This window comes from Alligator sinensis, unplaced genomic scaffold (assembly GCF_000455745.1).
Source record: "Alligator sinensis unplaced genomic scaffold, ASM45574v1 scaffold622_1, whole genome shotgun sequence".
Classification (NCBI taxonomy): Eukaryota; Metazoa; Chordata; order Crocodylia; family Alligatoridae; genus Alligator; species Alligator sinensis.
The window spans coordinates 450,502-465,743 of record NW_005842551.1 but is presented as its reverse complement, the minus strand read 5'-3'; the positions used below and the strand labels follow the sequence as shown (position 1 = coordinate 465,743).

Below are 15,242 nucleotides of genomic sequence, written 5' to 3'. Positions count from 1 at the left end.
GGCCAGTTTGTAGATGGCCACCAGATCCCCTTTCAGCCTTCTCTTGTGGAGGCCGAACAGGTTCAGGTCCCGTAGCCTCCGTTCATATGGCCTGCCTTGCTGCCCCCTGATCATGCGAGTGGCCCTCCTCTGGACCCTCTTGATGCTGTCCACATCCCTCCTGAAGTGCGGCGCCCAGAACTGGACTCAGTACTCCAGCTGTGGCCTGACCAGTGTCACATAGAAGGGGAGGATCACCTCCTTGGACCTGCTCGTGATGCATCTGTGGATGTATGACATGGTGCGGTTAGCCTTCCTGACTGCGTCCCCACATTGGCGGCCCATGTTCATTTTGGAATCTATAATAACACCAAGATCCTTTTCTGCCTCTGTGCTGACTAGAAGGGAGTTCCCCAGCCTGTAGGTATGCTGCTGGTTCTTCCTCCCCAGGTGCAGCACCTTGCACTTGTCAGCGTTGAAACCCATCCTGTTCTCATCTGCCTATCCCTGTAACCTGTCCAGATCTAGTGGTAGCCTGTCCCTCTCCTCTAGCGTGCCCACTTCTCCCCACATCTTGGTGTCATCTGCGAATTTGAACAAGGTGCTTTTCACCCCCTTGTCCAAGTCGCTGATGAAGATGTTGAACAGTGCAGGCCCGAGGACCGAGCCCTGGGGGACCCCACTGCCCACATCTCTCCAGGTTGAAAAAGACCCATCCACCACCACTCTCTGGGTGCAACCCTCCAGCCAATTTGCGACCCATCTAACTCTGTAGGCATCAACACCAAAGTCGCCGAATTTTTTAATGAGAATGGGGTGAGAGACAGTGTCAAAGGCCTTCCTAAAGCCCAGAAAGACTATGTCCACTGCAACACCTGCGTCCAAGGATTTTGTGACCCGGTTCTAGAAGGCCACCAGGTTGGTCTGACAGGATCTGCCTCGAATGAACCCATGTTGGTTGCCCTTACGCATGATCTCCCCTGCTGGTCCCTCGCAGATGTGCTCCTGGATAATTTTCTCAAAGAGCTTCCCCAGGACCAAGGTAAGACTAACGGGCCTGTAGTTTCCTGGGTCCTTCTTCCTCCCTTTTTTGAAAATGGGAACCACATTGGCCCTTTTCCAGTCCTCCCGTACCTCGCCAGATCACCTTGAGTGCTCATAAAGCTGTGCCAGGGGTCCCGCAATGACCTCTGCCAATTCCCTCAGCACTCTGGGGTGGAGATCTTCAGGACCTGCTGATTTGTATACGTCTAGACCCACCAGAAGTTCCCTGACTAGGTCCTCACTGACCCTGGGCCTGGCAGCACCTCCCCTGGGTCCGTCAGGGATCCCGGTGTGGTGGATGCCCCAGTCCTTGCTCAAAAAGATGGAGGCAAAGAAATTGTTAAAGAGGTTAGCTTTGGCGTCTGATGTCACCACCAGATTTCCTAGCGTATCCTGCAGAGGCCCTACGTTACCGGGTACCTTTTACCCTCTATGTATTTAAAAAAGGACTTCTTGTTTATCGTTGATCCGGGTCACTAGTCCCAGTTTCATCTCTGCCTTAGCCTTCCTAACAGCCCCCCACAGTCTTGAGCAATGGAGGTATAATCCTCCTTGGTGATGGCCTCTCCCTTCCATTGGATATACACCTCCTTTTTTAGCATTATGTTCCTGGATGCTTTTGGTGAGCCATGGGGACTTTTGACACTCTTGCCCCCTTTGATCTGCTTTGGGATTGTCACCCTTTGGGCTTGGAGGATCATCTCCTTAAGGAATGACCACTCTTCTTGGACTCCCAACTCCCCTCCCCTCCAGGACCTCAGTGCCTCCCTGACTAGTCTCCTTACTTCATTGAAATCCACCCTCCTGAAGTCTAGGGCTGGTGCCTTTGACACCCTGCACTGGATGGTGAACTCCAGTAGGCAATGGTTGCTATCACCCAGGTGGTCGAGAACCCGCAGTCAACTCACCAGATCGTCGCCCATGGCCAGGACCATGTCCAACAAGGCATTTCCCCTGGTGAGACCGTGCACCTCCTGGGTTAGATGGAGGTCCTGTAACTTGCCTAGAAACCTACATGAGCAGCCTGACTGACTGCTCTTCCCAGCAGATATCCGGAGAGTTTAGGTCACCCATGATGACATCCCTTCACCTAACTGCCTCCGCAAGCTGACCTGAGAATTCCCAGTCCAGCTCTTCCCCCTGGTTAGGTGGCCTGTAGTAAATCCCTACCATTAAGTCCCTTTCCTCCCAACCCCCTTGTATTCAGACCCAGAGCACTTCAGTCTGCCCCTCCTCTGACCCAGTGCTGTTTGCTGAGGATGTGTATTGCTCTTTGACGTAGAATGCCACACCCCCGCCTTTCCTCCCTGTTTTATTCCTGATGTACAGCCTATAGCCCTTGATGTTGACCACCCAGTCATGCATTGGATCCCACCAAGTTTCAGTGAGCCCCACTATGTTTGGGTTTGTGTTAGCTAGCAGGAGGGCAAGTTCCTTCTGCTTGTTCCCCATACTACGAGCATTAGTGTAGAGGCATTTAAGGCCTCCTGGAGGTGTATTCTCCGCCCCCCTAATCCCCGGACTATCTGAGCCCCTGTCTCTTACCTGGGTATTTCTTGGGCTTGGTGCTTGTCTTGGCTGGGCTGTTCTTGTGGGTGGCTCTTGGTCCAGTGTTCCGTGGCTCCCTCTGTCCTCATCTTCCCCTTCCCCCAACAAGCATTAAGAGAATGAAATTATACAAGTACTTTGCATGAGTGTTAATTTGACACATGGATATGAAATATCTTGCATATATAAGCCTGGAAATTTTAGAGATGTGAACATTGTAGAAGGACTCTTAATTCAAAATAATCTTCATTCATATGAAGATGAAGTGTTCTTCATTCTGAATACTCGATATTTTGTCAGTTAGTACTAGTGTACGCTTCCTGTAAAGGACTTTTGAGAATACTTTCCCTGTACTTTTTCATTTCTGTGGCAAGAGGTTGAATTTTCATAATGAGAAGGAAGTTTATTGGGATTGATATTTTGAAACTTAAGCCTTAAACTTGTCAGAGTTGGGATTTTTCCTTTCCAAGAAAAATGTTAAACCGGCATTTACTTTATCAGAATGAATTTGATTTGTATTTAATCTCAGTATAGCTAAATATGCTTAACATTTTTTTCTGCCTTCCAGAAGGAAGAAAACTGAAGGTACCTATGACTTGCCTTACTGGAATCGTGCAGGTAACTAAATGGCCGGAACATTCTTTAATACAACCATCAATTAAAATGTACATTTCAGTCTACAGTAACATATCTTTGCCTCCATTGTAATGAGCTAAGAGACTGTTCTCTGCAATTGGTGATTATAAGCATTGGTGTATTAAATTCTGAATTTACCTGCAATTTAGACTTGTTACTTCTGTTTCTGTGTTTTGGACTTAAAGATAGAGGCCTGTCCAAAGTACTCTATTAAATCTATTTCAGGATCTTTGAATACCAACTTGCAATAATTTTTTCCCTTAAAAACAAGAAAAATAGAACAGAGATTCTCACTTTTTGAGAGAAAATTTCATGCAGATGGGAACTGAATGTTTTGTGTGTTCTGAAATTGATGAAGACTTCTAAGTCTGACACTTTTCAGGATAAGCCTATGACCTAGGTTGATGATTCTCTACCTTTTTAGACTGAGGGCACCCCCCATAACTTGTCTGAATTTAGCAGCACCTCATTTCTGAAACTGTCAGCTTTTCATATTTGTAACAGGGTGCCTTCTCAGGGCCGATCTACCAATGCCCCACCCACCTGTTTCTGGGCCTGCCTTCTCACCTGCCATGCCTTGTTATTAATTAATTAAGATGTTAATTAGGTGGGAGCTGCCCATTTCTTGCCCCGATGCCAGGGGGTGCTATCTACGGCTCCGTTCCTCCCCTACACCACAGCCCAAGGCTCGCAGATGGTATCCACTCTTCTTATCGTCACCGACCACCATACAGGGCCCCAGAATCTTCCAGTCAGGACCCCCCTAAGATCCCTCCATTCAGGTGGCCTACTCCGCCTTCATTCAGGGCTGCCTAGTTCCCTGAAACTATTTCTCCTCTCGGGTGTGGTCCCCCTGGGACCTTCGGCCACACAGGCCCTGGCCTTGCCTCCAAGGCCAGTCGGGACCCCAGGCCCTCAGGTCTGGGCATTCCTCATAGTGGGCCTCTGGCCCTTTTGACCATTCTGGTCCTGGCCCCAGCACTGACCAGTCAAGGGTACTCTACATCAGGCCTCTGCCACTAGCCCCCCTCACTCTCTTGGGTCCGTCTTCTGGCCCCTACTAGGGGTTAACCCACCCGGTTGTGGGAGCTGGGGTTAAGGGGCCCTGACCACCCTCACCAGGGTGGTAACTGGCCTGGCATTTCTTTGGGGCTCCTGCACCACTGGGAGCCTCACCAGGCCACCCACTCCCAACAGGGTGCAGTTTTAGACCATGCCCAGGACCAGGAGCCTCAAAACCATACCCTTAAGCCCCTGCCCTTACGTCCAAGATGATATATGAAGCCTTACAGCCAGCTGATGTTGCTGCCTGGCCTGCCAGCAGGGAACTGAACTGTTTATATAGGCAGCCAGGGATCTAAAATGGCTGCCGCAATCAAGCACCTGCTGGCTGCTTGGCTGGGCCCTTGAAGTGGCAGGCGCTACCAGTGCCCTGCCACACATATTCCTTCACTGTCCCATTAAAAGTGTTCTTTGTATGTATTTATTCCCTTCAAGCCATTTATAGATTCATAAATGTTAGAGGCTGGAAGGACCTCACAAGATAATTGGGTCCAGCTCCCTGCACTTGGGCAGGAAAGACTGCTTTCTTTCACACCGTTTCAGCCACATGACAGGAGCTTTTAGGATTCAAGACTAACCAAATTATTCTAGGTCCCATTGGAAAAGCACATGGGACCCTGCTTAAGTCTGTAGGTGTTCTCTACACTCCTTTGCCAGGAAGAATCATTTTTCTTGTTTAATGAAATGTTACTGAACTTTGTCAAGAACGTTTGGCAGACACTGACATCCATGTCCTCAGTTTCAAGGAAAGCAGACAAAAATGGTACAATGTCATTTAAGACAACATAATTCAAATAGAACATTACCTTTAGAGAACCAAACCAAATAGTAACAGAGTGTCACCTCAAATATTTGTAACTTAAGGCAGCTTAAAGCAGCATTTCCCCAAGCTGAGGGGCCTGCTTCTTCTCTTGAGAATACCTTTATTTGTCCCCATAACTGGACTTTTTGGTAGTTGCCACAGCTAACAGAAGGAATAAAACAAACCTGCCAAAAATGATCAAAGCTAGAAAGAAGTCAAAACAATTGGATCTGTTGAGTTATGAATGTAACTTCTGCAAGCGTACAGTGGTTGCATTTCAGGTATCAGGCTATGGGTATGCCTTTATGTGCCTTTAACATGCAGCAGTAAACTGCAGAACTTATTGCTCTGCAGTGCAGGGGTTCTCAAACTGTGAGTTGCGACCCCCTGGGTGGTCACAAGCAACTTAAAAAGGGGTCGCAAACTTCTTTTCCCTCCCCAACGCGCAAACACTCTGCCTGCTTCCCTCTCCCAGCGATGCTCTTGGACTTGCCCACATTGGAAGTGTCTCTTTTGTTTCTAATCTCGGCATATACAGGTTAGTGAAGCTCAGTATTTATCTGTCAGCAGTTCAATTGACTGTGTGCGAGTGAGTGAAAGTTTTTTCAGCAGTTGCCACTATAAAGAGCAAATAATGATCAAAAATAAATGTGGGGCACAAAATGAGACTGACAGTCTCGAAAATAAAGCCCGAGTTTGAAAAAGTAAGCAGTACCAAGTGAGCTCATCCTTCTCATTGAAAACTATTGACAGTTTTAAATTTGACAGTGGGGTTTTTTTTTCAGTGAAACAATTTTGAATTTTGTAAACTTTATAAAGTGTTTTTTGACAAATATATTTAATTTAATATACAAAGGTAAATGTGCTTTATTTATCTCCTACTTAATCCTAGTTAAATCAATAGCTTTAGTCATAGGGGGTCACGTGAATTTATATATTATTTTACGGGGTCGCGGTATCACAAAGTTTGAGAACCCCTGCTATAGTGTATTGCACCCAGGCACATGGTTTACATGCTCACCAGGACCTCAGCTCATTGAGCCAGGTTGCAGCTTCCCTGTCTGACAGGGGACCCACGGGGGTCAGCCTGCCAGCCTGGGGCTGCTCCAACTGGGCTTAGTGTGCTGCAGAGGGACTGGCTGGGGTACGAGGGTGCTTTAGTGTGGGGCTAGCTGGCAGGCAGCCCTTACACTGAAGCACCCTTGTACCCCAACCAGTCCAATCAGCATCTACAAGTACAACCCAGGTGCGGCATTTATTAGTTTCATGTGCTCTAGTAGGGGTGCACGTGTAGACGCTGAGACGTTCATATGTCTTGTGTAAATGCACCCTCTATTTCTAAATTACAGTGGAATCCAGTTAAACTGCAACAAAAAGAATAGTCATGGATTTAAATTTCTAATTTTGAAGGAAGGTCACATTACAATATCTTTAGAAGCATCTCTAGATGCTTCTCGTGCTGTCTCACAGTTTATGCCATCTGATGATCATGGTAAAAAGTTATGTTTGCATCTTGGAAAAACTCCAGTCCTTGTACAAGGGGCATCCCTATTGTAGACAACTGCAAGCCAGCCTTTTGATGATCTGTATATACCTTTACCACATGCTGTTCATAGTTCCATAGTTGTTAGAGGCTGGAAGGAACCTTACAGATCATCGGGTCTGGACCATCTGCACTTGGGCAGGAAAGATTGGTAGAATTGTATTTGGCCATAATGTATTACAGTTTATTTTTAGGCAGACTCCAAACACTGATCAAGAATAGAATATACATACAGACATGTACTGAAGAAGAAAGAAGTGCTGCTTACCTGTAAAGTTACTGGAGTTATTTGAAGTTTTGTCCATATATTCCATGAGCAGTCCCCTTTCCTGTATTGTTATGACAGGAAAAGAACTGAGTAGTTGTTGGACTTGCACTGACCTTTATGCCTTTGACAGAAGAGCACAAGGGGCATTTATACACATACCTTGGTCTGTGCCGACACACTGGAAATCCAGCACGTCGGAGCAGACTCAATTAATCCAGTCTGCAGGGCACGCAAGCTGCGTCACATACATTTATATAAACAGCAAAATGCACGTCAGCACACAGAAATAGGTGGTGGTGTGCTTTTGAACCAAAACACCTTCAATGTGTTTTAGTTCAAAAGTGCACTGCCGCCATTTTCTCAGCACTGATTCATATTATTTTGCCATTTATACAAATGTATGTGCCACAGCACCGAGCGCTTTTAATAGCACCTGGCATTGTAGTGGATACAGGTGTATAAATGCCCAGAGATCCTCATAGCTCAGATGTGGTCCCAAGGGACAGTAATAGCCAAATAATTCTGCCCTCAAATGCATGAAGCACATGTGTACTAAGAGTGGACAAGACATCTTAAAGAAATCTATTGTAAGATAACATTTTCCATTCAACCTTGCACACCTGCGGTACTGACTTGCTGCTTTTAGTTTCCACCTAACCTAAATCCTCACACAAAAACACAGTGCACAAAAACACACAAATTTATCAACTGGGGAAGCCCTTTAGCTCCAAATTAGGACAGAGTGGGTTTACTTTGTCAGATGGGGTCTTGTAATAAAGAGAAAGCCCCTGTTTCTTCTCAAGAAAATCACCTTTTTGGAAAGCTAGACAAGAGATTAACTAGCATTCATACCAGACAATGGTAATGGGGAAAAAAGATACTCACCCCTGTGAGGAGAGGGGTCGACTGGACTCCAAAAATCTTTGAGCTCTTGCTGGGTACTGGATTCCTCAAATCCTTCTCCTCCTCCCCACATCTGTAAACACAGCTACTGCAGCCATTTATTCATTCAGTCGAAAGGAGGGCTGGAAAAGTATTAGCTTCATGACTCAACCTTGAGGTGCCTTGAGATCCTTTTAAGGATGGCATGCAGTGTTAGTGCTGTTATTTTAGACATGGTTCATAAGTTAAACCAGAGATATCAAATAGGAATCCATAGTTGTGAGTCTTTCTGAGCTGTTTGCAACAACAAAACTGCTCTAATATTTTTCTGTAGGCAAAACAAGTAAAAACTAAGCGCTGGCATTTTCCAAGGGGTGCCCTCAGTGTAAAAAGTTTGAAAACCATTGGACTAGATAATATCTGATCTGTGGTATGATGGTTAGAATGTTATGCTGGCAAGTCAGCAATGCCCAGGTCCAAATTCCTTTTGGGTGAGGGTTGCCTAGAATTTAGGACTTTTGTTTCCTAGGTGAGTCTTTTGCTCTCAGCTATTGAGAGCAAAAGACAGGAAAGTCCTCTTCCTCCCCTCCCCCCACTCCCAGTCTACAAGGTTATGTAGACCTAGGGCATATGTGCCCTAGGTACTACTGCAGATGTCCACTCTGTGTGCCTAGGTGGTTGTCTATACATGCAGGGCAGTGCATTCAGGAACAGAATTCCACTCACTATACATGTAAGTGCCAAAAAAATGCTATGTAGTTGACCAAAAAATGGCCATTTAGTGATCAGAAAAGAAACAATGTCACCCTTTAATGTGTAATGCAACAGAGTTCTTACATGCAAGTTCCTACATTCTTGTGTTTCTCAAATCTGCATAAAGGATGGTGGAAAGGCATGAAGCAGTTTTTTCCTGCCAAGTCAGCCGAGCATGAAGAAACCCCTGTTCGCTATAGCAGCAGTGAAATAGGTCACTTGAGACCAAGAGATGTCCCAACCATGTTGCAAACAGAGTCTGCAGGTACCTGGGGTTTTCTTTGCTTGTTTTTACCTGTTTCTAGGCTAAGAATTCTGAATAAGTACATCAAATATTTTTATACTTTGTATCTGTTCTCTGTATGCAAAATCTATATAACTTCTGTTCTATCCTAAGGATAAAGAATCTGAAAATAAAGTTTAGCTTGTGATTACAGGTGCCATTTGGAGAGATGCAGCTATTTGTTGAGTGCAGCAATTTTGAGAATGCAGTTTCTGCTTCTTGATAATCTTTGCTGCCCCAAGATGCTAACAGAATTTGGGATTTAAATGATTAACACTTAAATATCTTAACATGTAAATCTATTAATGGTTTTTGTGAAATAGAGGCCAAGACATTGCATACATAATTCTAAAGTTCCTCTACAGGCACTGAACAGCTTGAAGTATTTTCAAGTCTCTTACAGAGGAGAAACTAATAGAGGCACAATGTGTCTAACCAGGCTGCTCTTAGTGTAATGCATTAAAAATAATTTAATCACCTTTTGACATACAAGTAATAAAACTAGCATTTAACTGGGCTCCAACCTGTGTGGGAGTGGGGGTTAGATTATTCTTCCTTTTTGTTCAACTGAATATTCTCTTCCCACTCTTCTAGCTTCCTTTTCTCTCTCTGCTTCCTGGCTGACCTCCCCCCTTGACTCCTTTTTTTCCTTTTCTTCTGCCCAAGAATACCTGCAAGGAACACACAATTTCTTATGTAGTACCAAGATTAAATTTCAGTTTCTTTACAAATAGAAGGGCACAGAAGAGTGAGAGAAGGAATTGCAAATAATTAATGTACTGCAAAAATGTCCTGGCATTATTCATGCAAATAACATTATTTTGAAATCAAGTTGATTACAGGCTGATTTTCCCCTTATGTACAACATTGTCTTCCAGTGATGGCAACCTGTATCAGGTTTATGTCCATTTGAATTACCCTTATATGGCGCTGCCCCCATTCAGAATTTCAGCAATACCTGGAAACCGATTATTTTGTATCATTCACTTTCTTCAAAGGAGTTGACAAGAGAAGATAGCTTATTTCTGACCAGGCAAATGAGTGACCTGTAAGGGATCTTTTGCAGGAAATGAGGAGTTAAGTAGGAAGGGCATCCAGAAATGGTGAAAGGCTGTCTAGGACATGTCAGGGGAAGCCCTGATTTTACCAGATGCCAGTGTCTAGTTTGGTCCCTTTAACTGTCCAAAACTTAGTCTTCATTACTCCTACTGTAGTGTAACAGAGACATTCCTTAGCTACCTTGAGTAGTGGCAGCACTCTATCTGTGTGATCTGTGGGAGATCTGCACTATAATGAGCATGAACCCTTAAGTGGCTTCTATTTTGTCCCTGTCCTGTCTTGCTTTTCACCTAGCCAGTCCCTGTGTGCTCATCCCATGCTCCCTCACCCTGAATCTCTTGTGTTCAGCAATTGTTGCTGCCAGCTAAGAAGTCTGTACTGAACATAAGTAAAATTTTATTTTGAAAAGCCAATGGCTTACCCAGGTGGCACAAACCACGTCCCTGACACCTAAGTCTGGGAAGGGGATGAGCTGTTTTTGCTGTACCTTCCAAACAATACAGCCTTAATTTCTCAGCATGGGAAATTTTCATCCCATAAAGGTGAAATTGGGTTTATCATTATAAGTATTCAGATTTCACTATAGGCACAGCATCTGTTTACTATTGGGCTCCTTTGCAGCTTCCTCCACAGTATCTGACACTGGAAGCACCCACTAGCCTGACACAGTGTGATATTTCCTGTGGTTCACATGATAAGTTCTGTCTTTAATATCACGCCACTATATTGGAGTTGGTAATTTTCCTATTAGTAACTGTTTTCTTCTTTTGGGGTGTTGCAGAGTATGCTCAACCACTGGTAGGTGGAGTTGTTGGCACTATTCATCAAAGATCAACCTTTAAGCCAGAAGAAGGAAAAGAAGCAAGTTATGCTGATTTGGATCCTTATAATTCACCCGTGCAAGAAGTCTATCACGCTTATGCTGAACCACTGCCTATAACTGGACCAGAATATGCAACCCCAATAATCATGGACATGTCAGGTCATCCTACAGCTCCTCTGGGTGTCTCTTCAATTTCTACTTTCAAGGCTACAGGGAACCAAGCCCCTCCCATATTGGGAATTTATAATAAACTTTTATCTAGGACAGACAGTTCATCATCCGCACATGCATTGTATGACACACCTAAGGGGATGCTGGGACCAGGCTCCTCAGATGAACTGGTATACCAGGTACCACAGAGTGCACCACATTCCACAGGAGCCAAGGATGAACTGAGTTAGGAAAGGTTACAGTTTTTTAAAACAAAATTCTTTTATGGTGGCTATGAATTTACTTTTTTTAATCATGGTTTTTATATTGTTAGTTGTAGTAGCGTGGAGGTGGATAATAATGTGATATCTGTAGTCTGGGAAACTAAGACTCCTGCCATTTTTTATGAGAATATATACACCCTCAATTACTGCTTGCCTGGTCAGAAAATATGGACACCAGTATAGTACTCTCTTAGGCAGGAGGAAATGAACTTCCACAATGAACTGCAAAAGTTGTCATGCTGCATGGACATGAACAATCTATTTGGAAAGATGATTTTTATAGTACAACTATCAGTAATTTAAGTCTGACTGAAAGTAGTGTTATACAAGATTCACCTTCCCACTTAAAGCACATTTCAAATATTCACATATAATATTGAAAAAGCAAGTTGATTGATATAATTGAGGACTGCTCCTGCTCGTATTGACCTCAATGGCAAACTCCCACTAACTTCATTCCCACTAACTACAACTCTTTTAGGAGCAGTCCTATCTTTTGTTCATGACAGAGAAGCAACTCAGGCCTGCCAATCTGGATTTATTTTAGCTTCTTGGGAGAAAACAGTTTCCTGCCCCTTTTAACTCTGAAAGGTGAAATAGGGTAGTTAAGTAGTGGTTTTTCTTTATTCTGTCAAATCTTCCCAAGCCACTGAGACCTGGTCTTTCCAGGGAGAACTTTAACTTCATACTAATGGATTGTGTGCACAGACTTGAGTCTTCTAATTAGTTGCTTTTTAGTTCACACCTTGCAAGTGAAGACTACTGAATAATCTGAATTTGAATCCTCCAAGGTTTCCAATTGCCTCTACAGTTGGTTTGACAACTTGGTCATTCTTTGCAGAACTGCCAGGTCTACAAGGGTGCCTGCCTTACCAAGAACTCTTAGGGATTCTTTCATCAGGAGGCAAGTATGGTTGATAGTTTATGAGATTAAGGGATGTATTTTAAAACATGCAGGTGTAAGCTTATGAACACCCAGGTAAGTGCACAGTGTTCATGCATGTACCCAAGCACAAACCCCGGTTTGCCACCATGGTACACTTCAGGGTTACTTACATGTAAGTGTGCGTGTACAATGTGGCACAGGCACATCAAAATTTTGGCTGTAGAGCCTTAAATATAACCACTTTGTCGTTAAAAGGGTGGAAATGACCAAAGCTTAACAACAAAATTGGCACTTGTTTTAAAGTGTATCAGCTTAAAAGCAATTATGTAACCAAGTGGATTCATCATACACTTGACTGGTCTTACCTTTCTCTGCAGTATATTAGTTTTAGGTTTTGACCTATACTGAATTATCTTCTGAAAAAGATTTACTGGTATCTATAGTAGTTGAGATTAGATAGAAAGCCTTGTTTAATTGTGCCAGATGCTATTTAAAACAATTTAGAGTTGTTATACTTAATTTTTAATCAGTCATATTTATCTTGTAGAAAGAAAGCACAGCTGCTGCTTTTACATCGGTTAAGCAGAAACAGTGAGTAGTGAAAAACCTCTTTAAATGGCTCTTTTTATTTTAATAGCGTGATGGCACTGTTGGGAGAATGCTGAAAGAATTTATGTATGTGACATCAGTGTATACACATTAGCCCAGTTTTATGGACGTTGGTAGACTTTCTTTTTTTGGACACACAATTCAAATAAGACTTTATAGCTCACAGTTTGTAGAGTAGACTTGTAGCATCCAGATATAAATAAACTAATGCTGACAAAGGTGATTATGCCCCTCACAAGTCTTAGAATATTTTAATCAATTATACTTAGGGTAGTACTTCATTTTTTCCCTCAGTTTAGGATATTTACTCTGACTTCCCCTTGATATTTAGTTAGTTATTATGAAAATCCTGTTTTTGTGGTACCAAGACTTTTCACTGTGTCATACTAAACAGTTTGAATTTGGGATTCTATGCACTGTGCTGCTTAAGGCCTGATTCTACAAACACAGGACTAATCCTGCTAATGAGAATAAGATTTTGCAGGATTGGGTTCCTCATGCCTAAATGTGAATATTTTAAGCTTGAATGGTATTCTAGAGTCAGTCTTCTGCTGAAAAGTATCAAACCCCATTATGGTGAAACAGCAGTATGATATTTATTTATTTTAAGAGAATTGAATCTGTAGCTCTTAAGTGCATCTTACTTTCTTGTAACTTGATAAGTAATAATGTTCTCTAAAACCCCTTCCCTACTGTTCCAGATGCTTTGAAATTTAATTTTTTGGATGAAGTTTGATTAAACTCTTTTTAAAAGAAAAAAGGATTATTTTAGCGATTGAGGGGAGGTGAAGAGAGAAAAAAAAATGAAAAGAGAATTGTGCATAGTGTACCCAATTCCTGTTGGAAACGTCATTGGTCAGTCAAGTAGTGGTTAATGGATATGACTTATTAAAAATCCCTTCATTTCTAACTGGGCACAAATTTTAAATAACAGTTCAGAAACAGTAGAAAGCATCCAGTGCAATAAGTCTGTTCATAAAACAAGTTGTTGAAGTCGCTTTGCTTTCTGAAATCCATATTTATCCGACCTATGCTGTTACTTTGTCTTAAAAGCTAAGATTAAAAAAAGAAGAAAAATCTTCAAGGTTTAGAAAAACTTGGTACAAATCAGTGTTAAGACTGAAATCAAATTGATTTCACTACTGGCACTGTGTATGGAATGAGTTTTTGATCAATTCCTGCAAAATAGCGATTTCAGTCAAGGTCAGCGTAATGCAAGTTCCGTTCCCTAAAACAAAAGGGTGTAAAACTTTGTTCCTTTCGGAGGATGAAATGCTGGAAGTTGGAGATAGTGCAGTTTGGTTCACAGTATCTAGGACCAGTTGAGATATTCACTGTCTCATTTTCTTAAAATGTTTTAAATGAGGTATTAACCCTCCCTGCCTCCCCCATGGATCAAGCTTGAGTTAACATCCTGTATTGTAGATCTTGATTGCTGAATGTAAAATGCGTGATATAAAAGGCATTCATTTTTAGATTTAATTCTGGCACTATCCCATGTACAACACAAAGGTACGTTTAAGGTCTTTCTTTTAATTATTGAAAAGATAGATACAACGAAATGCATATAAATATTGTTTGAAAATGGGAATGGCTTGAGTGTCGGTTATATTCTCCCAGAATGTATTTTTCTTACCTCAGCATGTATTGTAGTTGGTCTGTATTTGTATATGTTGCTAGAATTTAGATTGTATAATAAGAAGATTTTTATGTATTTTAAATAAATTGTACATACGGATCGTTCTTCAGAGTCTGTATCCTTTTCTTAAGTTCTGCAGGATTAGTATACTCACACCTTACACTGACAACTGCTTCAAGGTCTGTACCTCTTCTAGTTACTCTTTTCTCCATTCCTACAAGCGTAGGGGTATGTTATTTTAGGCACAGCTGTGACCACATGGAAGAACAGCCCTGGTCTCCCATTCCTGCCTTGAACTAATTTGTTTCAAGCTTGCATTTATCTGCTACCCACATTAGCCATCTGCTGTGGCTGCCTAATAGCTGAATGGCACAATATTAAAAATATTTTATTTAACCTACAAATAAGATCTGCTCTAAGACAGCAATAAGAATTTATCCAGAGCTGATTTAAACCAGGACGTGTAAAGCCTGTGTATGCAACTTCCCAATACAGTAGTGACAACAGCGGTTAAATTTTAACATACAATATACTTGTATATTCATTTTTCCAGGAACATCTCAATTAAGCATGATCTTTAGGGAAAAACATTTATATTCAAAGGCACAAACATGACTTAGAGTAAGTTTATATATTTATATTTTATACACACACTATAAACTTTCAACTGAGCTTTCTAAAGCATTGCCTAAACATAAAGACTATGATTTTCCTTTTGTCCTTTCATATACCCTGTAATCAAATTCCTAGTAATTTTGACTTTCCTGCTCATAGTAATTCATAAGTTTTAGTATGTTTTCAACACTAGCCACGCACTCTAAGAATGTATATACATTTGTCACGATTTAGCCCTGTTTTAGTTTAAATTTTCAGAGTTCAAGGGATGTTTAAATGAAGCTTATGGAAATATTTTCATGATTTTGTTGCATCTTCAGTATTCTATTTGTCTTGTTTATTAATACATCTTTTCAAGTATACAAGTTACCGGTCTT

The 15,242-nt window shown here is 42.2% G+C and overlaps 1 protein-coding gene across 1 annotated transcript in view; it reads left to right on the top strand.

Moving 5' to 3' along the window:
• The window catches only part of DCBLD2 (discoidin, CUB and LCCL domain containing 2), a gene marked incomplete at its 5' end in the record, with an annotated part of 98,962 nt that extends 84,011 nt beyond the window's left edge, over positions 1–14,951 (top strand). Inside the window, 3 exons of the mRNA XM_025213832.1 lie at positions 3,140–3,189; positions 8,645–8,782; positions 10,641–14,951. Coding sequence (XP_025069617.1) covers positions 3,140–3,189; positions 8,645–8,782; positions 10,641–11,083 — 631 coding nt within the window. The remainder of the gene's footprint in view (positions 1–3,139; positions 3,190–8,644; positions 8,783–10,640) is intronic.
• Positions 14,952–15,242: the final 291 nt, after the last annotated feature.